Genomic DNA, 27358 nt, shown 5'->3' on the forward strand with positions numbered 1-27358 from the left:
TCGCTTCGCGTTGAATTTTCGTCGATGTTAAGCCTAACGAAGACTATTGTATCGTTAAAAATTATTTTTTTATTTTGTACAAACAAAATAAATATATTGAAAAATATAAAAACAATAAAAAATTATACTTCAGAAGTTAATTTAGTATCAAAAATGTAAAATATTTGAGTAGCCCAAGACATAGCAAAAGATTGCAGCACCACAGCACTGGCGAAAATTTAAATTTGCCGACTGGAATTCTTTTGGATAATCGACGCTCTACTGTACTACTATACATACATAAACATCTCTAAGTCCAATAGCTATATTAAAGCCAAACGATTGCCAAATTAAATTAGGCTATATTACTGCTACTATTAATAATTAAATAATTTGGCATAGAAATAGATGTTAGGTGCCATCTCTTTATTAAATAATTTACAAAATTCTGGAAGGAATTATTTTTATTTTAATTATAATTATTAAATTTAATAAGAGATGTTACCTAACACCTACCTCTGGGCCAAATTTTCATTATTTAATTATTAATAGTAGCAGTAATATAGTCTGATTTAATCTGACAATCATTTAGCTTTAGTATATACTACTATGATTAATATCTAGACAATAAATATGGTGATAAAAAAAACAAATAGTTCAAGGTTGAACCATTTGCTGTTTTAGACAAAACTATGAATGACTCTGTTTAGATGCATTGGATAGGCAAGTGTTATAAAACCTTGAGATCATTTATATCTTATTGATAAGATTCTATTCTGTGACAAAAGTTTGAGAATTCAGAGAAGATGAACTGAAAAAAGTAAATTTTTAATAAAGTAACTAGTCCAAGATTTGGACTTAATTCTAACAAAAACTTTTTAAGATGAATTTAATTATTGAGTGTATATGAGAAGAGATTATCCTGTAAACAATACTAAACTTGTTATTGCTTCAAAGAGCAAATGATATTAAAGTTTAAAGGACATAAATAGAAAATTAATAACAAGAATTCTCTTGTGACTATAAATTATAATAAAGATTTTTCACTTATTATTAGTATATCAGTAAATATAGTAAATTTTCAAGTGTCCAGACAATAATGATAAGAGTGTTAATAGATTTTTTTTATGTTCATTTATAAAGAAAATGAAAGATAATATTAATACAAGCTTCCTTATATTTAATATATATACAATAACTTTATAATATTATTATTTTTGAATGATAAGATATTTCCCTTTTACAATATCATTTGACAAATGTTAATATTTGATGATAAAATTCTAATTTGTTTTTAAGACCTTTTAAATTTTTTTATTCAGTAATTTTTTTAAAACCCTCAGTTGTGTAGTTTCATATCTTATTTTTTATGCTTACATGTTATTTTTGATATTTTCAATACAAATCTGAAAATAAATTTAATTATTTTTATTTCTATTATCATATTTATTTTCCTGTAGTAACATATTTTATGATCTAATATTCCTTTAAGTTTAAATAATTATTCTCAGACATCTTATTCTTTGTGTTTTTGAAAATTATACTATTAAAATTTAATTGAAAATATGAGAATTAACTGAAAAATTGGAAAATATTTGGTAATAAATATTATCGTGTTTTAATGTTTGAATGATAAATATTATTTCTTTATGTTAATATATTAATACTAATAAATAAAGCTACAGAAATGAAAAAATTATATGTTCATGTTTTTTCAATAACAGGTTATCAGCTCTACGTTCTCTACATCCTAACATAACTGAAGAGCTATTTTTCGCAGGTTTAATAGGCAATGTGCAAATTGATAGCATCATTCCTTATATATTGAAAATGGATTCCAGTGAATATACACCAGATGTAGGTTAGTAAATTTTATCTTCAAAAAATTGAATAAAAAAATAATTTGATACATTATTTATAATACAATTTGCAATATTATAATTGTCTATTTAACAGTATGTAATGTATTTTATTATATTTATGAAATTTCTATGACTTAATTTTATATGCAAATTACTTATGATTAAAATTGTATTTTGAAATTGAAAGTCTTTCTATTCTCTAATTTTACTCTAAACTNTAAAGTGATTAGTCTGTGATCTTTTTTGGTTTGTTATAGAAAATTCAGGGAGAGGGTTTTGTTTATAGTATTTGGTGAAAAAGAAAAAGTTGTCCGTTGTTTTCTAAATTATTTTCTGTTTTTGTTTGTGTATAAGGTCTCCAGTATTTAGAAATTTCTCAGGTTTTATATAAAATATAAATGTCAGTGATCGTTTGCATAGAGGTTTCTAAAAGAAATGGAATAATCCTCGCAGTAATAAGTGAAATATTTAGTCATGTTGACTACATATATATATACAGGTTGTTCGAAAATATTGCAATTCTTATACAGTAGTTACTGCATCATTGTATACTACATAATTTATACATAAATAAATTGTTTTTGTTGACACTCCTCAGACATCTTATTCTTTGTGTTTTTGAAAATTATACTATTAAAATTTAATTGAAAATATGAGAATTAACTGAAAAATTGGAAAATATTTGGTAATAAATATTATCCTGTTTTAATGTTTGAATGATAAATATTATTTCTTTATGTTAATATATTAATACTAATAAATAAAGCTACAGAAATGAAAAAATTACATGTTCATGTTTTTTCAATAACAGGTTATCAGCTCTACGTTCTCTACATCCTAACATAACTGAAGAGCTATTTTTCGCAGGTTTAATAGGCAATGTGCAAATTGATAGCATCATTCCTTATATATTGAAAATGGATTCCAGTGAATATACACCAGATGTAGGTTAGTAAATTTTATCTTCAAAAAATTGAATAAAAATATAATTTGATACATTATTTATAATACAATTTGCAATATTATAATTGTCTATTTAACAGTATGTAATGTATTTTATTATATTTATGAAATTTCTATGACTTAATTTTATATGCAAATTACTTATGATTAAAATTGTATTTTGAAATTGAAAGTCTTTCTATTCTCTAATTTTACTCTAAACTCTAAAATTAATATTAGATATTAATTTAAATATATTTACAAAAAATTTACTTTCAAATAGCACTACTTGAAATGTGAAATAAAAAAATAATTAATGCCCACTACAAAATACAAGAAAGTTTTCAAAATTCATAAATTTAACTTTGCAGTTAAACCTGTGCTTTTTATAACTTTTGAAAGTACAATGGAGAGTGAAATGAAAACCCTAAAAGTGAAATAAATTAGACTGAGTGTACACAGCTGTAATTAGTTACAGAACAGTCAGCAATTACTTACAAAATGTCTTGCAAATGGCAGCATAGATCACATGAGCTGTATAATGTTATAGTAGCAGTGTAAAGATGGTGATTCTACTGAAAATTTGTATAAAAGGAAGAGCAGTGGTCTGTTATCCATTTTTGCATTTTGAAGGCATAAAATCAGCAAGTTTAGTAATGGCATGATTAATGTGAACTGATTCACCTTGACTAGATACACTGAGTAATGATTTGATGTGCTTGGTCTGAATGTCTGCCTCATCCACTGTACTCATGAGACCAAACTCAAGTAATTTCCATGTTTTATTTATCACTAAAAAAGTTTTTTTATCACTGTCATCATAACAATAAACTGCATACAACCAAAAGATTTTTTCTACAAGAATCCATACACAAGTTAAGTGCCGGGATACTTGTATTGAACAAAATAGAGTTTAAGCTGAAAAGGTACACCTTTGTAAAATTTTGCTCTTTCATGAAACAAACTTCTGCAGGGTCCACGAGACAGTCACATTTCATCTCTCAGAAGTAATGACCAAATTAAGAAAGCAATTGTTAATTAATAAAATACCATACCATGTGCACAAGGATTAATAAGCATTAATGTTAAGTTTAAACAAAGTTGGAAAAATGAATATTGGCTAATATTGTTATTGACATTCAATATTACTGATATTGGGAATTATCAAAATTTACAAAGTTAATTAAGATAATTCAAATCATTTTTTACATATTTGTCACACTATTCCAATTTAACCAGTCTTACGTCTCTCTTGGAATCATGCTTTTTCCTTCTTACAATGTCAATATTTTTTTTACTCCAATAATTGCCCACTAAATATGAATATATGAATGGTTATTACAGGAAATAGTATTAAGAAGTAGAAATAATTTTTTTATTAGCTAGGTTCCATGTTATCACCCATTTATAATGCTGACAAACATTCAGTTATGCACTTAGAAATTAATTAATTTATAGATTGGGTAAAAACAAACAACAAATTGAGTCAATACATTCACTCAATTTTATTTATATATATTCATTATTTTTGAAGTATTTTTTCTTAACATCATTAATTGAATTTTTATTTTTTCCAGCAAAGGATTGTCTTTCCTAGTAAAGAAGATTCAACACTGGAACATAAATAATAATAATAATATATATATATATAGATATAGATATAGATTATTATGGTTGTTGAAATACTGTATATAAATGAGGTTTGCTTCCAAAATCCGGGCAGGCAAAGCCGCAGGTAACAGCTAGTTAATTCATAAAAGTAGCTTAAATATTTCACATAAAAAATTTTATAAATAAGCATATTCATTGTTTCGATCTACATTGTTAAAGAAACAATATTTATCGGAAGACAATGAAAAATATTGTTTCGGTATTGTAAAAGATTTACTTGGCAATTATTTCCGAGTCTAATCGTTTGGACTTTCGCAAGGCTATGGACTTTCTATTAGTACAATGGTTGAGTGCCCAGGAGCACGCCGTGCACTTCCGTGGGACCCGGGAACTCAACCGTTGTAGCAATTGAAAGTCTATATCCTTGCGAATTCCCAAACNACCTATTGTTTAAAAGGCCCTCTGGTGGTGCAAGAAGACGGATTTTATAAAATAAAAAGCAGTTGAAACTGCATTTTTATGAATAAAAATTTGACAAACTATTTATCGTTTTATGACGAGTAAAATTTTTTCGTCGCGTTCACGGCTTCTAAGTAATGCGTAAACCTTCGAGGCGCGAGGCCCTTCGGACCGCCAGGCATAGGCGGTGGCCCACGTCGTCCATGCCTTACGCCGCCCTTGGTCATAGAAATGATGTAATTTGAATATAAATTATTTATAAATACGTATGTCAAGTTATATTTTTATTACTACGTATAATATATTTAAGAGTTTACGACCAACTGTGCTGGGTGACACGTTGTTGAAACAAAAAAAAGTTATGCATTCCATCACGTTCATAAACAGTGTCGTAATTCGCCAAGTGCAAATCAGCAGATTCGTAAAATTTTTGTTTATTTTGAACAATCCGGATAATGGAGGTTCTACTGTACAATGGAGAGTGAAATGAAAACCCTAAAAGTGAAATAAATTAGACTGAGTGTACGCAGCTGTAATTAGTTACAGAACAGTCAGCAATTACTTACAAAATGTCTTGCAAATGGCAGCATAGATCACATGAGCTGTATAATGTTATAGTAGCAGTGTAAAGATGGTGATTCTACTGAAAATTTGTATAAAAGGAAGAGCAGTGGTCTGTTAGCCATTTTTGCATTTTGAAGGCATAAAATCAGCAAGTTTAGTAATGGCATGATTAATGTGAACTGATTCACCTTGACTAGATACACTGAGTAATGATTTGATGTGCTTGGTCTGAATGTCTGCCTCATCCACTGTACTCATGAGACCAAACTCAAGTAATTTCCATGTTTTATTTATCACTAAAAAAGTTTTTTTTATCACTGTCATCATAACAATAAACTGCATACAACCAAAAGATTTTTTTCTACAAGAATCCATACACAAGTTAAGTGCTGGGATACTTGTATTGAACGAAATAGAGTTTAAGTTGAAAAGATACACCTTTGTAAAATTTTGCTCTTTCATGAAACAAACTTCTACAGGGTCCATGAGACAGTCACATTTCATCTCTCAGAAGTAATGACCAAATTAAGAAAGCAATTGTTAATTAATAAAATACCATACCATGTGCACAAGGATTAATAAGCATTAATGTTAAGTTTAAACAAAGTTGGAAAAATGAATATTGGCTAATATTGTTATTGACATTCAATATTACTGATATTGGAAATTATCAAAATTTACAAAGTTAATTAAGATAATTCAAATCATTTTTTTACATATTTGTCACACTATTCCAATTTAACCAGTCTTACGTCTCTCTTGGAATCATGCTTTTTCCTTCTTACAATGTCAATATTTTTTTTACTCCAATAATTGCCCACTAAATATGAATATATGAATGGTTATTACAGGAAATAGTATTAAGAAGTAGAAATAATTTTTTTATTAGCTAGGTTCCATGTTATCACCCATTTATAATGCTGACAAACATTCAGTTATGCACTTAGAAATTAATTAATTTATAGATTGGGTAAAAACAAACAACAAATTGAGTCAATACATTCACTCAATTTTATTTATATATATTCATTATTTTTGAAGTATTTTTTCTTAACATCATTAATATAATTTTTANGCAAATTTTATTTTATACTAATAAAATATAATTCATTCTTAAGAAATAGTCTATATATTTATAAAAGTATTTCATCGTCAATACTTTTATAAGAATACAGGATTACTGTATGATGGGTTGGACACGATTAAAATCTTTGTAATTCTAATCATTAGCAGCTATCTTGAGCACGAATTGATGTCAACATTTATTGAAGTTCAAAGGGTACAATATAAATAGGGCAAAAGAGCTAGAAGAAAAAGTTGATTTCCCAATAAGTGAGAAACCCATTAAAAATCGAATTCCCATTGTATTCAGAAAGTCTTTGTGGTGTGTGGTATCTGAAAACATCAAAAATCTTTTGAATAATTATATTTTACGTCAAACAATGCGAACATCCTACGGTTACAATAAAATAAGTTGTAAGTGGAGTTTGTGTGTGTGTGATTTTGAACTTATAAAATATTATTACAAATTTAAGAATTTATCGTAAACTTAGGTGATTTATACAGAAAAAACATTGCTCAAAAACAAAATTAGATTGTTGCTGCTTCGAACACAATAATGTGCTATAAATTGAAACACTTGGCGGGTTTTCTCATCTTTATTTAGTATCAACTAAAATAAAAATGAGTAAACCCGCCAAGTGTCTTAATTTATAGCACTTTATGGTGTTCGAAGCAGCAACAAAGTTTAAAGCACGGTTTCATATCATGAAAAAAAAATTAGATTAGTTTATTTATTTGTCGAAACCGTGTCTTCTCGTTTTGCTTGGTTCAATGTCACGACTTGGTGAATTTATTGACACTTGGCAAATAATTTCACCATCAACTTTTAATCCATATACATACGTGTGATATTTCAAGAGGGTCGGGGTTAATGAAGATTTTACTCGTTACTAGCATTTGTAATTTTTTTGTTTTTATTTTTTTTATAAAACTCGCTTCTATACTTAAAATTAATCCTTTTGCGGTTTTATAATAATTAAAAATATGAAAAGTTTATATAACAAAATCTCATAACAGATGGCGCCACACACAATTTTATTTATTATAATTAAAAATATAAAAGCTATTTTCTAAATAAAATCTCTCAACAGCCGAGAAAGTTACGCAACTCTTTGCTATTGATAGATTTTTTTAATAAAAAACAGTCACATTTTTTGAAACGAACGATTTTTTTTCTCAGTTTCAATAACAATTATAGAAAATCTGGCTTCTAACCCCTTGTGAAGAATGGAAACCGAAGGCAGACGGTGGTAGGGAGTCTGTCGATCCCAATCCGTCGTCACTCGGGGGATAGAAACGTGAAAAATGCAGATATTTAGCCTTAAAATTCAAAAAGAATCCATGACGTCAATCGCATTCGAATTCGTTGCGAGCTTTCTAATCTCGCAACAATTGCCGTTTCTATGGAAACGCGTATTGTTGCAACACGATTTTGCGTCAGTTTGCACGTTTTTCGCTTGCCGGACGAACGTGTGCGCTCTTTGCTGTGGTTTCTGCTGTGTTTTTTGCCCTTTTTACGTGGTTTTAAGAAGACTTGTGGACGCCGACATTACACCAAGTAAGATTTTAATTAGAATTTAGTTAGCTGTAAGATTTTATTTTCGTTTCCTTTAGTCCAATTTTCGGAGACGACATCGGGCGACTCGGACTTTGCATATTTGCGTTTAAAACTGCCGTCGCTTGTGTTTTTCGTTTGAATTACCACCCGAAACGCACCTCTTTCGACTTTTAAACCAGCCGCCACATTGGAAAGCGACCGAAGCGCCGAAAACGACGGAGGCAAAGGATCAAGTATTTGTTCATTGGTTTATTTTCGTAATTAATTAATTTAGATTATACTGTATTTTATAAACACGGTCAAAGAATAAGGATTACTTGCAAATATCTTATTTATAGAAATTCAATTAAAACTTATTTAATACTAATTAGCTCTAAATACGAATTGCGTATCGTAATTTTAACTAAAATATACACTCGAAACCGGATGGACGGAGACGGCATTCTGAAGTATGAGATGTTTCTTCGACACATCTGGGACGTCAAAAATTTCGCCCTTTCACCTCCGACTTCTCCATTGAATCTATGTATTAGTTACAACGCTTTTCAATGGCTTACTTTGCGAGAATTAAATTGTCTGCAGCTCTGTACCACTTAAAACACATCTAATACACTTAACAGTTATCTATACAGGCTGGACACAAAGAATTCTTTTCCTTAAGCTGTTTGTCTCTTTCCACAATGCGGTCTTTTCTGAGTGCAGTCCATCTTCCACACTTACGTAACCCTCTGCAAATGCTTTGTGCCACTTAAACGTCGACTCTCGTGCGCAATTTCCCTCTTAAATGCCGTCGTTGCGTTTAGGTGACGCACGTTAGGGTAAATTGCTCTAGAACGAAATACTTGTTACGACTTGGGCTCGAGATCGAGTACGAGTGCCTTTTGCGCATGGCTACGTGCGGCGTGTTTACTTTTCTGTCGTACAAATACAAATTACACGTAAGAGAGTTTATTCGTTCCGGGTCGGTCGTCTCTACTGCAAATGCAGTTCGAACGTTCTAGCAATTTCCGATAGGATCTAACATGAGCTACACGAATTCCGATCCGTCGTGAGTATAATGTTGAACTTTTTCTGCGTTAAGTATATCCGCATCCCATTAATATATATTTTTGTTTCTTTACAGAATGAAGAGCTGGCGGTTTTGGCGTTGGCTGCGGCCCAAGAAGATGAAGAAGTGTGAAGGGCGTTCTCCTTCCGCAATAGATGAAGAGAGGGTCTTTTCCCCCTTCGAGCGGGGAGAGGAACTCTCTTCCATCGATTGCGGAAGGGGTTCTTCCTTCACGGGATCGCCTTCGGGAATAGCGGATGTCGACAGCATTCTCTGTTCCGCGTTGAACGGAGAGGAGACATTTCGCCATTCGGACGTGTTCCGAAAGGTGAAATGTCTCCATGTTGACGACATCATCTTTGACGCACTGGGAGGGGAGGAATGTTTCGATCATTCCTCCCTTTTCCAACGAGTGGGATCCTCTCGTTCGGTGTGGGCAAAGATGGAAAGGAAAAAGCGTCGCTTCGTAAGAGAAGTGAACGACTTTTTCCTTTGCTATTTCTGAAGGATATTACTAACCTAGGATAAGAAGGCAAGAGGTTTTTTTCGTTTGTTTTTTCCTCTTGTCATACTAACAACATTTAAATTTAAGGTTTTAGTTTCAATTTACTAACGTAGGATAAGAAGGCAAGAGGTTTTTTTCGTTTGTTTTTTCCTCTTGTCATACTTATATTTACTAATTTAGGATAAGAAGGCAAGAGGTTTTTTTTTTTTTTTTCCTCTTGTCATACTAACATTCAAACTAAAACCTTAAATTTAATTTACTAATCTAGATGTAAGAAGACAAGGGGTTTTTATTTTTTTTCCCCTTGTCGTACTCACATTAGTTTAGTAAGTCACATCCACGCACATAAACAACAACATCCCTCACGCTGAAACACACAGTTCAAACAACGACACATTCGTCGCATCCAATCACCAACCATTCCATTCACGTGCATTATAAACAACACCGTTTCACAACACGAACACGCTTCCCAAAATCCAACCTCTGGGTCCACGTCCCGGGAAGCGGTAACATCGGTCGATACGACCGATGGCTGAAGAGGCTCTGGTAACAATTTACTTTTGACTTATCTTCGACATTAAAATCTAAATTCAAATTCTTGTAATGAATCATTTACTTGTGTTCAAATGAATTTTTGTTAATTATATAGATAAAAAATTTTTCACAGCAAGTGAAAAAGATTCCAAATGATTGCTTTACCAGTATTTCTCATAGAATAAATTGAATGTGCACAAAAAGCAGAACGTATACACAAAAAGCAATACGTAATACACATTCCAATGATAAATATTGCGTGTGAATACAAGGCCTATGACAGAGTCGTAGGCTTTGTAGATGTTGATGGTAATGATGTTATGAAGCACCTCTGATACGAAGAATATGGATCTGTATGAACATGTGGGTAAGAATTTCTCTGCACCCTTGGTTGGGAAGACCTCCCGAATGTTTAGGGTTAAACCAAACTTCATTGTGAGCTAAATTTATCCATCTGTGCAAAATCATACGTTCCATTGTTTTACTGATGTGGGAGGTCAACGCAATTGTACGATAACTAGATATCTCAGAAGGGTATTTGCCAAATTTGCAAATGGGGAGGATGACTGTTTTGTTTAGGGTCGACGGAATGATGCCATTATCCCAAATACGATTATAGACATTTAACAATTTAAGAGAGATGATTTTCATGCTAATCTTGTCTTGGTCTGGGGTGGAATCTCTTCCACGTCGTAAGGCTTCGCAAAGCTCAGGGAGTTGGAAGGTGGTGGTGTGTTGTTTGATGTACTGACTCTGAATCGGAAAGCGGGTGGTAAGTGGAACATCGCTGTTAGGAATAATGTAGTGGATGGCAAAAGCATTGGCTTGGTCTGTAGCATCCACTATTACGTGACCATTATTGGAAATAAGGTAGAGATTCCAGGTAATGGCAGAGTGTTGACGAATTCTTTGTAGTAATTTCCAGATATTCTTCTTGAACTAGGGACTGGATTTCTGCTTTGCCCAGAAAAAGCGTTTTTGTTCCTTGATGATATGTTGTAAGTTTTGTAATGGCTTACTTGAAATTAACCCAGTTTTTTATTTAAGTTATGGATGAACTTGGATCTTGCTTTGCGTTTTTTGTTTAGAGTTTGTTGACATTGTATTTCACCAAGGAGGATTGCTTTTGTTTTGATTACGTTGAATTCAGTAGTTCTTTTGGAATAACGTGGTGAGTTGCTGTTGTAATTGATCATAAGACCAATCAGTGTTGAAGGCCTAACTATTAAGATCTTGCATGAATTGCGAGAAGTCCGGAATTGTAGAGAGACTACTCTTTGGATTTGTAGCGTGTTTGGTTTGGAACTCCAACGTGATACCTTTGTGTTTGCTGCCGTGATCTATATTGAGGGGGTCCAGTTGGAAACACTGGCAATATTGCTTGTAGCTAGAGTAAGGTCGATGGCTGTTTTTGTGCCCCTGGTGTTATTGTGCCCCTGGTGTTATATATGGGTCGTTGTCGAAGAGGCCTTAGTTGATGTCATCGTTGTATCATTCACTTATGGAGATAAAACATTTCAAGGAGCGTTACTGGATATAACAAAGAAGTGAGTAAATGGTGTGGAATTTTCACTTTAAATCGTTAAGCAAAATCATGTTGGATCTTTGGATGATATCAGCTAATAATTTTCCTCTGGTGTCTGATTTTGTGTTACCCCAGAGGAAGTGATGAGCATTGAAGTCACCTGTGATAATGATGGCAGTGGTAGTAGTAAGACGGAATAGTAGATCAAGGTCTTTAGCGTTTGCTTAAGGGGGATAGTAGATATTTATGAGGCGGAGGCGATTGGGTGAGAAAATATCCAGCACCTGCCACTCTGGTTAACATCGCCTGGAAGCTTCTTGGATGGTAGAGTTTAACCGGAATGGACTTCCGGATGTAGATGGTTAGACCCACCACCTGTACCGATTTTCCTGAGTATAGAAAGCATTGTAACCATGAAAGTCTGCATGGTGTTGGGTTGAAATCCAAGTTTCTTGTAAAAGGATGATGTCGTATGAATCCCATGTGTGTTCTATTTTTAGTTGGTCGTATTTGTTGCGTACGCTGTTAATATTCCATTGGATAAGTTTCATGTTGTTGCTTGAGGCCTTGATTATCAGTGGTTTTTTGCTTTGATTTTTTTTCCCGGGTCCCACTGGTTTTTTCGCTGGTGTCTGTGTTTTCTTTGCGCTCTTTGCGTTTAGGACTAATGGAAATTTATGTGTCGTAATCTGATGGGATGGATTTTGGTTTGTCCCTTGTGATCTCTGCTGGCTGTTGATCAGGAGTTGGATTGGTATGGAGAGATTGTTGTTGATCAACTTTAGTAATGCGATGATCAGGAGTTTTGGGGGTTTGTATTTTGATGGTAACACTGATCCTAGTGATTTCCTCTCCCGGATTCGATCCCCGACCCTCAGAGCGATAGAGTAACGCAGTGGTCCCCAACCCCCGGGCCGCGGACCGGTACCGGTCCGTGGATCAAATGGTACCGGGCCTCCCAAGGAACATTAAACTACAGTACTGGTATTTCCATTTTATTTACTGTGGTGTATTTCTCTCGGGTTTGTGCGACTTTTAATGGACGACGGAACAACGGAATAAACTGGACATAAGAAACACACTTCGGGTGTCATTGTCTCCTATTACCCCCAGATGGAACCGTCTTGTTGCAAAGAAACAAGCTCAGGATTCTCATTGATTTAACGCTCTAGTGAGTTAAAATGTTAAATCACATTATATTCATTTTTTGGTGTAACTATATTTTATTTTGAAGGCATGTTTAAATACAATTAAAATTATTAAATTAAATCAATCTAAAATATAAACAATCAACGTCCTCCCCTCAGTGGGCCGCGGTAAAATATCAAACGTTGACCGGTCCGCGGCGATAAAAAGGTTGGGGACCGCTGGAGTAACGCCATAACAACACCTCGGTCATCCGGCCTCATTATTTTGATTTTTATAAAAATTCAAGTAATGTAAAAATACTCTATATAAAGAATGAATTATTACATTTACATTGGTCCCGAAAAATTATTTTAAACTCAATTTCATATTAATAAAGGTTATTAATTAATCGATTTATTTTCTGTCCATGCCTATTGTAGTTTAGACGGCATTTATGGCGCTCTGATATTTCGGTATTGGTAAAACATGTAGTAGACGAATAAAACGGAGGTAAATTGAATTGTTCAAATGTTTCGATTATCGCTACTTTTCCGTTTAATCTCAATTTAATAAAATAATTTGAATTATGATTTTATAATATAAACATAAAATTTCGATGTAAATCGACTATTTATATTTTATATTTTATCAAAGTAAATAGCAGAGTAATGGTCATCGACTATTATCCATTGATTTGTTATCGTTATATATTGTATAATAAAACCAATGTTTTATATTAATATAATAATTTTTATTTGCAGTAAAAAATAGGATGGGAAAAGTTGATTCACCAACAAAGCCTGTTGATGAACTAGAAGGTATGATTTCCGTTCGTTTCGTTTGATTTCTCCTTTTAACATTTGCTAAGTGTATTGTATTGTATTGTATTCCTGTGTTATCTTTGAAACAGATTATTTAAATTTTTTCAATTTCAGTTTAAATAATAATAATAATATTTATTTATAAAAATGTGATTAAATGTAATGAATATTATTATTTTTAAGGAAAAGTTGATGATGATGTATTGTATTTATTTAAAAAAATAATAATAATTTAATACAAATAAGAAAACTGATAATACATTCTAAATTTTAATGCATTAAAGTAGTTAGATGAACTGTGTTTTTTCTATTGCCATATAAAACATCATTTTTATGTAAATCTTAATGTAGTTTAAACAGAAGTGAGCTTAAACAGTTTCTGATAATACAGATTTATTGACATGCTTTATCTTTCAATCATCATTATTTATTCCCCATTGTTTTGTTGTTTTCCTTTACATATGCTACCATCCTCAGTTTGATGTTTAGACTTGTCGTACTTTTTTATTTTTATTTTACATGTTCCATACTTCTTCTGAAAAGGATTATTTTAATTATTATTATTTTCTTATTTTACAAAATAACCAGCATTACAAATGACAATTTCTCTTCCATTTCACACATTATTTATATTATAAATCAGGCTGTTATAAATGTAAGATTAAGGTCATTGAGATATTTGAATCTCAGTATTTATATTCTCATCTGTTGATGAGTGTATAAATAATAGGAAAAAAAAATCATTAATAAAAATATTTTTAGTGCCTTCAAAATTCCAGATAGGCTGATTTTAAGGGGCTACATGTAAAAGGTCGCTTATAGATCATTGATTCCTTTGACTTTTTTTTACTCCTATGGGCATGGTCTACAGCTCTGATAAGGTCCAACTACTTTATTGAGAGTTGCTATGTATGGTTATCTTTATGTAATTCTTAACAATTGTATCATAAATTTATGAATCTCATATTAAATTATTTACTAAGATAAATTGATTTATTTATTATAGTTGAGTCTTGCAAATGAAAGCATAGATCACATGAGCTATATGAGTATGTAATAATATCTGTTTACATCATTATGCTTAAATTCTTCATTAAGTTTAAATTCAAATAAATATTTGCTAAATTAATTAATAATGATTAATCCATCTCCTTTTTCTTTGCTTAAAAATTTTGTTAAACAAAGAAAACAAATATTTTCAACAATTCTTCAGTGTGGAATTTTATTAATTATGATATACCATTAGTTACCACCCCAAATTTCTGGCAACTGATGGTCTGCCATTTAGACAAAGTTATGAGAGGGAACTTGAAATTCCTGTGGTCGCTAGACTGGTTTACTGGATGGCCACAGATGGTGTTGTGTGTAGGGTGCATTTATTTACATTGTTTTGATACTGAATATTTGAGAACAAATTGATAAACATTGTTAATAATTATGAAGATTAATGTTTTTTATTGGATTAAACATGTTTTGGAACTCTTTCCATCCCATAAGTAGACTCAAAAATATTTGAATTGGAAAATTTGATTAAGTAGTCTGTAAATTTCTGTTGTGTTTAAGAAAACATTTGAATGTGTAAACAGTTTTAAATTTGTTTTGATTTAAGACTTCTAAGTGTAAAAGCATCAGTTTGTTTTAAACTGTACTATTTAGCATATTTGTAAAATGAAAGAAATGCACATTACATTAATATAATAATTATACTAGTAATGAAATAAAAACAAAAATAAAATATAAAAGCAATATGGAAATATGGATAAAGATGCACATAGTACCTGTTGTGCACCTAATTACAAAGTGGACCATAAATGAATGCACCAAGCATCTCCAGTAAATAGCTGGTGAATTTATTTGTGGATACACAAAAAGTAGAACAAAATGATATGTAGATTCAGGGTTCAGCCCTGAATTAACACAGAGCCAACATCAGCCACATAGAAAAAAGAACACATTCTCCAGATGAAAAAAAGCTAGAACAAAATTTTTTAAAAAAAGTACGTGAAGAGAGAGAGAGAGCGCACCTCTCGGTAGTCTTTATTTAAAATAAAATAAAACAAAATATCGTCTGCTGGTCTGAACAGTACCCTTAATTAAAGAATTTTTAGATCCAATCAAAGTCTGAAAAGAAGGAGGTTGATAAAAATAAACATCTCCAAGAATAGGAAATGAATATATTTTATTACAAAGAAGCTGTCAAATGTGAGACTAATTGAAGAGGCAAAAATAACTATATTCAACAGTCCAATCCAAGAGTTCAATTCTGAAACTAGTATAGAGATTAAAGTTAACAATTAATTAAAGTATTAAAATTTCTTGAGAAGTCAGAGCACAGAATAACATGTATAATAGTATTTGATCCAGTTATATTGAGATTATTACAATTCAAGTAGAATTTACAATGGTAGAGCCAGACATTAGTTCTTGGTTCTCAAATTGGCTGGTTTGCTGTTGAGTGAGTTCATAAGGAATGCATCTGAGAAATTTCAGTATTCAAGTACCTAGTGCAAATTCTCAGGAACACAACAAACTTTTTTCAGTTTAATAGTTCTCAATTCTTGCATTTAAATACTATACTCCCATTTTTAGTTGAAATCACTGTTTTGTCTGGGACATGTGAAGTGTGAAGACAAGTCAGTGACTGATAGGTGTGAAGCAAGTTATATACGGAAGGAGTGTATGTAAAAAAAGTAAATTTTGAAAAATAGAGTATTGTTCTTTGAAAGTCTTGGCTTAATCTCTAAGAGTAACTGCAGTTTTTAGAGTTTATCTAAATGTATTATAAATACTGATAGCAATGCCAAAATGGTCAAATCACATACTATACATGATTCACCTTTACCATATTTCTTAGCAACCAAGATCGAATCTGTTGTAGTAAAATTTAGCATCAGATTAAGGGAAAAAGAACTTAATACTGTAATGTACTGTACAGTAGACCCCTCTATAACACGGTAGATACGTTCTGTGTTATATGAATTCTGTGTTGTACGAGTCACTTAAATACATGAGCCAATCACAGCCCGTCACGTGTGCAGTTTAGCGGCTACGGCAGTTTGAAAAGTTTTCTTCCATAAAATTAATCAATTCTAGATTAATTTGATTCAACATTTCCAAATCATGTATAATTTTTTGGAAATAATCCATATAAACTATGCTATAAACAAAAAATTGTAGGATTACTTACCGAGAGCGCACTGTTCGAAGATGCCATTGCTTAAGCTTGTTTTCGTCGTGGAGCGGCTCATCAAACGGCGGGCATGTGTTTCCTGATAAGTTACTTTTCTGCGAAAAATTCGCTTGACTTTGGAGACATCATTAATATAAATATAATTTTTATGGCCGTTAAATAATAAATGGTTTTAGTAGGTCTGCTGCTCGTTTAAACTCAACAGTTTGTGCAATGTCCGCTATTGGTCTAGATTCGACCAATCCTGTCGCGACACGAGTCGGTGTTATACGACTCAATTTTTGATTTTTTTCTCTTTGCTGGGCAAAATGTATCATTCTTCAGTCCCTCATGGAAGGTTGAAAACTTAAAAAACTGAAAATAAGTAAATGTTGAAGCTTTATGTAAGACAGATTAAAATATTTATTCATTTAAACAATGAATTAAGTACTTGTATCTGAATCAAGTTTCATGATTATGGTTTTATCTGAATATTATAGAAATGTTAAATAATCAAAATCAATTTCTTTAGCAATTATTAATAGTTTTGAAAAGGACTGTTTGTTTAAATAAAAATATTGCTCAAATGATGTTAATAGATATATCAGATTATTTCATTGATCAATTTCTTTACTGGATTATCTATTTCATTATTGGTATTATTTATAGAAAATGTAATTGGATCAATTATATTATCTTCTATTAGCAGCCCTTATACTGGCTGCTAATAGAAGACAATGTAATTCTTCTCAGTCTCTCTTCCATGCTTAATGCAGTCAGCTCATCTGTCTGCAGTTATGTTATTGACAGGTTTTGCCATATCATTTTTACATTGTTTTCATAAAATGTGGCATTTCTATCAACATTTTTTTTCTGACAAAAAACTGTTCAGTCTGTGCTGAACAAAGCTTGATGAGATTCATTCGCAATAGTATGACAGTAGATGTAAAACTGAATAGACATGTTCTTTTAATATTTCATCAATGACATAAAACTTAGTTTTTACCTTATTTTCTTTAACCAGAATTAGTATCCACCCAACATCCTCTTCAAGGTATTGGGAGGATACAAAATGTTATGATGGTATAGTCAAGACACAATATTATCTTTTTTCCATGCACAGGGACATTATCAATTTGCTGTGAATAATATGGGACATTGTTCATTACAATAATAATACTCTTTGGAATAATGGGTATGAGTTTGTTAACAAGCCAATGCTGAAAATTCTCAGAATTCATCAAGTTGATTGATCAAATTGGCATACTGAGATTTAGAATGGAATAACAAACTTGCATTTGAAATCCATCCATTTTCATTTCCAGTATGTAATACTATAAACTGTACACTGTCACTACATAAATATCCAAGTTTTGTTAAGATATATGATTGGATGTGGATAACTGGATTCCAAATTTTGCTTAATTTTTCATAAATATCATCTTTTGTCAACAGCAATATTATCACATTCAATTAATACTTTATAACTGTTGTATTTACAAACAGATAAATGACCACCATTAAACTTAATATCTCAACATTTTATTAACTGCAATAAACTGTTTTGTATTAATGTAATATTAATATTATTGCTGTATTGTTCATACACTAATCTTATATGCAGTTCAACTTGAATTTACATACTCCAGTTATTATGTCTTTTCCCAGGTGTTCTTGTTTATATACACACCATTCCATGCTGGAATATATGTACAACAGATACAGAATCAACTTCTGGTGAATATAATACAAAAAACGAACACTGCAAAAACATTTTCCAATTCCTTCAGAGTTCATTATCAGGTTTGACTGAATGGTTACCCTATGGAATGTTATCAGAACTAATGCTTATTTGTAAAAATTTTTAAAACAATTTGAATGACCATTCAAAAATATTCATAGTGGATCAATTCACTGGATCCACAATTTCTCCAGAATCCACACCAAAGGTAGACATCTCTATAACAGACCATAGTAGGAAGATGGAATGGTTGTGTATAACCTACCATCCTTCCTATGTTCATTATTTGCAAAAATTGCCAGGAAACGTGCAATTCATATTGCTTTTCGTTTAAATATAAATTTAATGTTGTGTAAGCATTGTCATTCGCTTAATTAATGATCATTCAAGTAATGACTACAATGTTGTGTCAAACAGGGCCTGCCAGGCCATTGACAACACTATTTTTTCCTTAAAATTTATACAGAATGACTCAAAGTTAGCTTTAAAAATTTCTATGGCCCCCAACCATCTGAGATGCTCTTTTGCCTGTCTATTTTTACCATCCTTCAAAATGGAAAGGACTCTGCCAACCCTAGCAGACTTCCCAGCATATACAGTGTTTCTGTCAGAGACACTAGATGTGATAGGGACTTTCTGTACATTGGGTTCACAAGAAGAAGAATACAAGATCATATCTCAGATGTGCAACATGCCAGAACATCTACAGCCCTCTCTATGTATACGGTAGACCTGGAAATAGTTGCAAACTTCACATGGGCCAAACTCCTCCTCACAACATCGTACACAGAGCATCTCAGATAGTTGGGGGCCATAGAAATTTTTAAAGCTAACTTTGAGTCATTCTGTATAAATTTTAAATGGGAAATGGTGTTGTCAATGACCTGGCAGGCCCTGTTTGACACAATATTGTAGTCATTAGTATTGTATTGTATTAGTATTGTAGTATTGTAGTAGTATTGTATTATTGAATGATCATTATGTGCATGACAATGCTTATATAACATAAAATTTATATTTATATTTTCAAATGGTTGTTCAAATTACATTGTTTTAAAAACTTTTACAAATAGGCATTAGTTCCGATAACATTCCATTTGATAATCATTCATTCAGATCCAAAGAACTCACAAGGAGTTGGAAAACATTTGTGCAGTGTTAATTTTTGTATTATACACATCAGAAGTTAGTTCTGGGTCTATTGTTCTTTAGTTAGAGATATTTTGACACAGTGTTTCACTAACTCCAGAGTTCGAACTATCCTTTGGTACACATATTTTACAGCCACAAAAGAATCTCCATTCTCACTTTTTCTTCAAAAAAATCTGACAACTATTTTTTAACATTCCCATTCAAACTGAAATCTTCATCCATATAGCTAATGTTAGTCATATTTACTTTAAAAATCAAAGAAAGGTGGAGCATATTGTTTCTCAACCAATCATTGAAAACATGGTTGGTTAAAATACAAAAATGTTAAATATGTATCCTTTTCTCTGTTTGTAAATTTTACTCTGTTAATTACTACCATTGACAATTAAACAATTTTAAAATATATTCTTTCTTACCAATTTAAAGTTCAATTCTTTCTTGCAGAAGCATGCTCAAGATTAGAATAAAAAACCTATGAAAAAAAATGAATAAATTTTTTCATCAGTCCAATACATTAGGCAGATGTTTAATTGTTTTGATGTAAATGTTGATTTACTGTCCCAATAAACAAAAGTTGGTTGAGCTTATAGAAAGCTTATTTTTACTAATTCTACCATATTCTTTTTCATTGTTTTATAACATCTATGAAATGAAGAATGATTAATTATAACATCATTAGTCCACATTTTTACCATAATTTGCCCTATATAAATTGAGCTTTCATCAATGAAGCTAGAAAAATAGCTCAAAACTTGAAAAAACAATGTATCATATAAGACTGCCACACTGCATAGAGCAATGCTATTCAATCTATGGGTTTCAACCCCAAATGGGGTCGCAGAAAATTACCTTGGGGTTGCACTGTTAAAATGTTTGAATACCATTGGCATAGAGTAAAAATAATAAATTATCTTATCATAAATCTTAATTGTAAATATCATAAAACTTTGACAAAATGCAAAAATATTGTTATAAACTTAATCACTTTGCATTTTGTGTCCTCAAGATTTTGATTATCTGTGATTTTTTTTTCAGTTCACTTTTTTTCCTACCCTTTCTGGAAACCTTGAAAACAGTAAGGCCTTTTTCCTATATCTGGGGGTAAAAGAGCTTCTTTAGTGCCCATAAAAAGCAATTTCCATATTTAAAGATAGGTGGGGAGAGATGGAACCTGACATATTTATGACAGATTGTTCATGGAAAAAGTTTCTGAGCTTTTTCAGGCAATCAGACTCACTCTCAGGTCCTCAGAGTGAAAGGCCATCTTGGTCATCAGGGCTGTGGAGTCGCGTAAAAATCTACTGACTCCGACTTTTCTTTACCAACTGATTTCGACTCCAACCAGGAGTGGACTTGTTACCGAAAGAGACCCAGAAATTCTGATGTTATCATGTGACCTCAGAATAAAAGATTCAATAAATAGAGTTCTAATAAAGATAGAGCGTAGAAACTTTTTATTCCAAAGCTAAAAGACTTCTCTAAGTAATATATAAATATGTATTTGATAATTTTTACTTTTCCGGCTATTATATATAACAGAGGGAAAGTGTAGCGCTCAGTCAAAAAATGATCTCTCCTAAATTTTTACATTTTTGGACTCGGGGACACCTAGAAATTTTGAGATACGCAAAAGATTTCAGGTTTTTTCTATATGTGTGGATGTTAGACTGTGTGTGGGGGGCACGATTTTTTCACCCTGTTTGAAGCCTAATAATTTCTGTGGTCAGAGTGGTCAGAATCAGAGTCAGATGGTTTAACACAGGAGTTAGTTATTAAGCGTCAAAGTGGTTGAACTAAATCATGTCCCCATATACATTCTAACATCTTAACGGATTTTACTATACTATTATAAAATGGCAAAAAAGCTTACTTTGAACGTAGAGATGGTTTTATTTTATTTTTTTTAATTTCGAACACTAATAACGAGTAAAATATTCATTAAGAGATATGACACATGACCACTTTTATGTCTTCACCCTGTCGACCTTTAATTAGGAACCAAAATTTAATAGTATTAATGCCCCTTTATACGCAAGCTACAGTGCTACATTTCGTTTTTTAAACTTTACCTGTTCTGAGATATTGTTTAATATCTCAGAACAGAAAATAAAGAAATTAAACAAATTAGACACCAACACACACACGCGTGCAAATTTTTTCCCTTTATTGACTTTTTTGAGGGGTTCGGGAGGTTTCCAAATGTGTAGATTTGCAAAAAAAACTTGGAAGGTCAAATTTGACACAATTCCAATACTTTTCTGTTTTATATACATAACAAGTTGGTAAGTAAAAAAGGAGTCGGAGTTGGCGGATTTTTTGACGACTCTGATTCCGGCTAAAACACCAAAACTCCACGACTCCGACTCTGACTCCACAGCCCTGTTGGTCATCTGGCTTTTGTCCATTTACACATTACTTTGGATAGCCTGGACTTATATTATCAAATTTCATTTTATGTTTTTTATAATCTAACTTCTAAAACTTTTATATACTTATAACTTTTTTTGTAATTTCAGAATGTGATGTCTGTGGAGATCAACATGATACCTCACAGTGTCCACTTTTAAAAGCTGTTAAAAAAGTAAGAGACGTGCCTGTTCCTTCCAGAGCTAGACTTACTTTGCCAGAGAATTTAAAATTGATAAAAAGGAATGGAAAATTTTCTGTTCTTACAAAAGCAAATATACCATCAGGGACACAGTTTGGACCATTAGAAGCTCCAACTTGTAATAAATTGATTGATGGCATTGACTTTCCATTACTGGTATTTATTTTTCAGCATTATTATAGAAAATGCATTGATTTATTTTATCATTATTTATCAAACATATGTTTATCTTTTAATAAAATAAAATCAGTAAAAGTTTTTATTGTTTTTTAATGTATTGTATTGCAGTAAAAATAAATAAAGTAATAAATTACAAGGTTTGCACCAAAAATAATAATTACCAATTTGTTTACATGAAACTCTGGTCCACAGAAGGTAAATGAGTATACTAAAAAAAAGACTGAAAATTTTTATATTTTTAAATGAAATTTTCATTTTCATAAATGCATTTTTGCCATTGTTTAGGCCAGTGTTTCTCAACCTGTAACAAATCGTCACCCCCCTCAACGTAGTATCGCCCCCTTCAATAAAACCGTTACGTAGTATCGCCCCCTACACTTCAAAATTCTGATGCCGAGGGCCAAGGCTAATGCCAAATTCGTACTACATTGAATAGACTAGTGACTAGTATAATGTTATTTGTTTAATTATTGTACGATATAATGAATAAAATATCTAATTCTTAATATAATGTTTTAGTATATCGCCCAGAAAATTATTTTTCGCCACCCAAAATATAAATTGTTACAAATCGTCCCCTCAACATGGAAAAACACCCACATGGGGCTATATTGCCCCCATTGAGAAACACTGGTTTAGGCAATTTAGTGATATTTCTGTGATACCACTTCATTCTGGAAATTACAAGCAACAAACAATATTTATTATGACATTGTCACAGTGCTGGACTGCAATTTTTAATCATATCTTTAATTTATTTAATTTAAAATATATGCTCTCCATCTCAAATTAGTAGCGGCTTGCCCCTGTATATTATACTTTAACAATTTTACCTTTAACAATAGTCATGCCGGTCATGTATCTAACACCTTTCAGGGGAAAATTTTTGAATTGAAATAACATGACTTCCTGTTTGCATCAGAAGTTTGTATACTGTTAATTGGGGCCTGCTATCCAAAGGTTTTCATATCTGGTTTCAGATTTCATCTATCCAACTCTGTTCTCAAGATTTAGGAAAGACAGACAGATGGCAATGGAAACTTATAGATCATCTATTTTTCAAATTGCAGCCCAACAATATACAGTTTCCTAGACTTCTCCATCATTTCAAAGTGCTGTCCCCTCAAGTGATTCTTTTCAAGGCTAAATAAGTGATAGTCTAAGGTTGTAAGTTTGGACTGTTTGGAAGGATGGGGAAGAATTTTTCAGCCATTTGTCTCAATTCCATGAATGCTGGAATATGTGGTGAGATACATTATCATGCAAGAGAATGACTTACTTGTTTGATCTTTTTGTGTAGTGCTAAATAAAGTTGTTTCAAAGTGTTTTAGCATTTTATTTTAACATAAGATTTTCATACTTGAAGGCTATTGCATATTTCCAGCTTTGAAATGCTGGACCCATCTTGTGACAGTAACCACTCAAGACTATTCTGTATCTTGGATACTGGGTATTCTCCTTCACAAGAAGTTCTATGATTTGATGCTGATGAAAGGATACACTCTACTCAGCCATTTTTCTACCCAGTATCTCAGGACTCCATGAGTATAATGATGTTCAACCTAGTTTAAAAGTTTTCCAAAGGAAGGGTAAAACTGTATAAAGCAATTTAAAATATTCAATTTAAAAGCATTTCAAGAATGATCATTACTTTTGGTACTATCCTTATAGTATAAAAATGACAGAGGAAATTAATAGTTATGTATTGAAATGAAGTAATGAAACTGAAATACAGACAATGAATGAAGATTAGAAAAAAAAACTCAAAAATGATTTTGTTAGTTGTTCTATTTCAAATTAACTAATTAAAAGTACATTACACTACTACAGATATATAAAACTAAAGAACAAAATTGTTTTCTGGCATTAAAAACATTTAATATTAATGTTCTTGTCCATTTGAGCAAGTGATACACATATCTATTTTTTATGTTACATTTGGAAGCACCAGAATGCCAATTTTAAACATAAGAAAAGCAGTTTTTCTATTCTTTAGTGTACTTGTTTAAATAATTTTAGAAAAACTTTTTTAAGATATAGGGTCTTAAATACTTCAATAAAGGAATCTGGCTATTCGTTTGAAACCCGTATTTGGTTAGTTACATGTGTTGTTATAATATATAGGACATTAAAAATTTTATAAGTGTTATTTATCACTTATAAAATAGATTTTAATAGCTTTTTTGTATAAAGTTCAATGAAAAAAATTTATAAAATGAAATACAGGCTTGTACTCTGTTTAGGGTTGATTTTAAATGATATCTGTTACAGAAAGAAACTCTTAAGTTTACATATTTCATTTAACAAGGTTATTTACAGATACTAATGTTTCTAATGTATTAGACAGAAAGAAAATATCCATGAAAGTTTTATCATTGGCATTTCTATTAATGTGAATTTAATAACATACAAATTATATAAATTAAAATTTCAATATATATACACATTTTTTCATTGAATGAATTTATTCATTGTGATCAACTTTAATTGAATGTTTTATTACTGAAAATTCATCTTGACTGATTTGCTCTATCTTAGGTGACCAGGTAACACCAAGTTCCCGTGTGTACAAATGGAGCCATGAAACCACATTTTTAATGGCTATGGCTCCAGTTTTTATAAATCTGGCTCTGACTCAAACTTTACATTCCTGCTAACAAGGAGATGGCCAGACATTCTGGTTTCTGATTTGAACAAAACTTGGTGTGCACATAGCTCGAAACACAAACAGCTCCTTGACCAAATAATAGGATCCACTTCTCAAGCATTTCTAAAAACTGGTCCTCTGAAAATTGAATGTTTAATTTATAAGTTTCACTTCTCTTTCTAATGGCAATAGCCAAGTGGATAAGACACTATTCATTGGAGCTACATGATGTAGGTTCAAGCCTTTGCAATTTTAATTTCTTTTTATGTGTAACAAAATTATTTTATTATTTTACTTTATTAATTAACATTATTAATATTATATTATTCCTCACATTTAAAGCTTATAATACAAAAGATTAAGAAATTGTGATGTCATTTCGTGCTTGGAACAAATGCAATATCTGTAGCTTTAAATCTTTTATGTCAAATAAAATTTTATTTCTTTGTATTTATTTTCAGACTGAATCTGAAAATTATATCTGGTATTATTATATTTGAAGTATAAGAAACAAGAGTGCATGAGGAGATTGTCCATAACATTAACAATTAAAAAAAATAATGCTGTAACTATGCTATCCTATTTTCATATTAGATTTGTTATTTTTATTCATCCACAGTAATGTCTGAAGCTTATTTGCTTGTGTTGACATAGTATATAACATGAGTGAAAATATCTGAAAATAAATGAAGAAATAAAAATTGTATTTGATGACATACAAGAGACTGTATTTTTTCCAAACAGGAAATGATGTCATGATTTTTTAATATCTTGTTTTATAAGCTTTAAACATGAGGAATGATAATAGTAGTAATAATGCCAATGATACTGTAAAATAATAATTTTAAAGTATCTATCACTGGCCCATTTTTTTGGAAACACTTGAGAAGTGGGATTATTGAGATGTGAGATTGAACACTTGAGATGTGTCATATTATTTGGACAAGGAGCTGCTTGTGTTTAGGGGTACATGATCACCAAATTTTGTTTGAATCATAGACCCAAATATCTGGTCATCTTCTTGTAAGTAGTAAATATCAGATTTACATACTTCAGATCTTTCATAAAATATCTTATTTTTTATAACATGTAAAAAGCTTAATAATTTTTTGTTGACTTTCTGAATTTATTAATTATTCAGCAAATTATGCTGAATTCAATTTTAGTAAAGTTATTCTTTTACCTTTTGGTATATTAATATTATCATTTAGTTGCAGTTGTTCCTGTTTTTTGTCACTTGACAAATGATTTCTGGAAAATATCAATGCTATCTGTATATGCTGTATATATCTGTATCTGTATAGCTTTTTAACATGAATATTCTTACAGTAGTAGAAGGATTGATTCTTTTTATATTACTTTTTATACTTGTCAATGTTTTCTGTATTACTATTTAATCATTGAAAGTAGTTTCCACATTTAAAGATTTGTAATGTTTACAAAGTTATGAGTAATTTTTTCTTCATACAGGTATTTTCAAAAGGAAATTATGATGTTCTTGATACAACTGATGAAAATAGATGCAATTGGATGTGTTATTTATCAGTTAAAAATGAAAAAGACGCAAATCTTATTGCTTATCAAGTAAACAAAAGCATTTATTTTAGCACACAAAAAGAACTACTTGAAGGAGAAGAGTTGAAATTAGCATATTCAGTTCCCTATGGTAAAAGAATAGGTAATATTTTTTATATATCATTATTCATTTAAAATTATAAATATAAGATAAAATAAAGTAAATTTTAAGTTAATATAGAAATTAAAGTTAGGATATTAAAAATTAAATTTTATTGAATGTAATGAATAAAGACTTTGCTAAAATAACTTTTAATATCAAAAATACATTTTATGATGTACTATTGAACTATTGCTTAGTAAATTAATACAGTGGTACCTCAGGATACGAAATTAATCCGTTCCGAAACTGAGATCGTATCATGAAAATGTCGTAAGGTGAATCATTTTTTCCCATACGATTACATGTAAAACTAAATAATTCGTTCCAACACAAAAAACACACTCAAATTAAAGTACATTAAAAAAAATAACTATAGTAAGTAAAACACCGAAAAATGGTTTTGTAGTTGTAAATGTATAAATAACCATAATAGAATAATAATTGATTAAAAAAATATAGTTTTATTTGCACTTTATCTTTTAGGATAGACGAGAACAAAATGATATGTAGATTCAGGGTTCAGCCCTGAATTAACACAGAACCAACATCAGGCACATAGAAAAAAGAACACGTTCGCTAGAC

General features: G+C 31.1%; 3 protein-coding genes across 3 annotated transcripts in view; all 3 read left to right on the plus strand.

Annotated features, from left to right (window-relative positions):
- LOC111614682 (nuclear receptor subfamily 2 group C member 1-A-like) overlaps positions 1-1845 on the plus strand; it is a 69403-nt gene extending 67558 nt beyond the window's left edge. Inside the window, exon 14 of the mRNA XM_023356050.1 lies at positions 1704-1845. Coding sequence (XP_023211818.1) covers positions 1704-1845 — 142 coding nt within the window. The remainder of the gene's footprint in view (positions 1-1703) is intronic.
- A 6566-nt stretch (positions 1846-8411) lies between these two features.
- LOC111614957 lies at positions 8412-9749 on the plus strand. Its single transcript, XM_023356333.1, has 2 exons — positions 8412-9085; positions 9161-9749. Exons 1-2 carry the CDS (start codon positions 9060-9062, stop codon positions 9588-9590), a joined length of 456 nt encoding a protein of 151 aa, XP_023212101.1. The 5' UTR covers positions 8412-9059; the 3' UTR covers positions 9591-9749.
- A 3459-nt stretch (positions 9750-13208) lies between these two features.
- Positions 13209-27358, plus strand: part of LOC111614692 (zinc finger protein 568-like) — a 40920-nt gene continuing 26770 nt past the window's right edge. The window contains exons 1-4 of the mRNA XM_023356061.1: positions 13209-13290; positions 13542-13598; positions 22180-22427; positions 26569-26776. Coding sequence (XP_023211829.1) covers positions 13553-13598; positions 22180-22427; positions 26569-26776 — 502 coding nt within the window. The 5' untranslated portion in view covers positions 13209-13290; positions 13542-13552. The remainder of the gene's footprint in view (positions 13291-13541; positions 13599-22179; positions 22428-26568; positions 26777-27358) is intronic.

Source organism: Centruroides sculpturatus, unplaced genomic scaffold (genome assembly GCF_000671375.1).
Source record: "Centruroides sculpturatus isolate CEXI.00-Female unplaced genomic scaffold, Cexi_2.0 scaffold81, whole genome shotgun sequence".
Taxonomy (NCBI): domain Eukaryota; kingdom Metazoa; phylum Arthropoda; class Arachnida; order Scorpiones; family Buthidae; genus Centruroides; species Centruroides sculpturatus.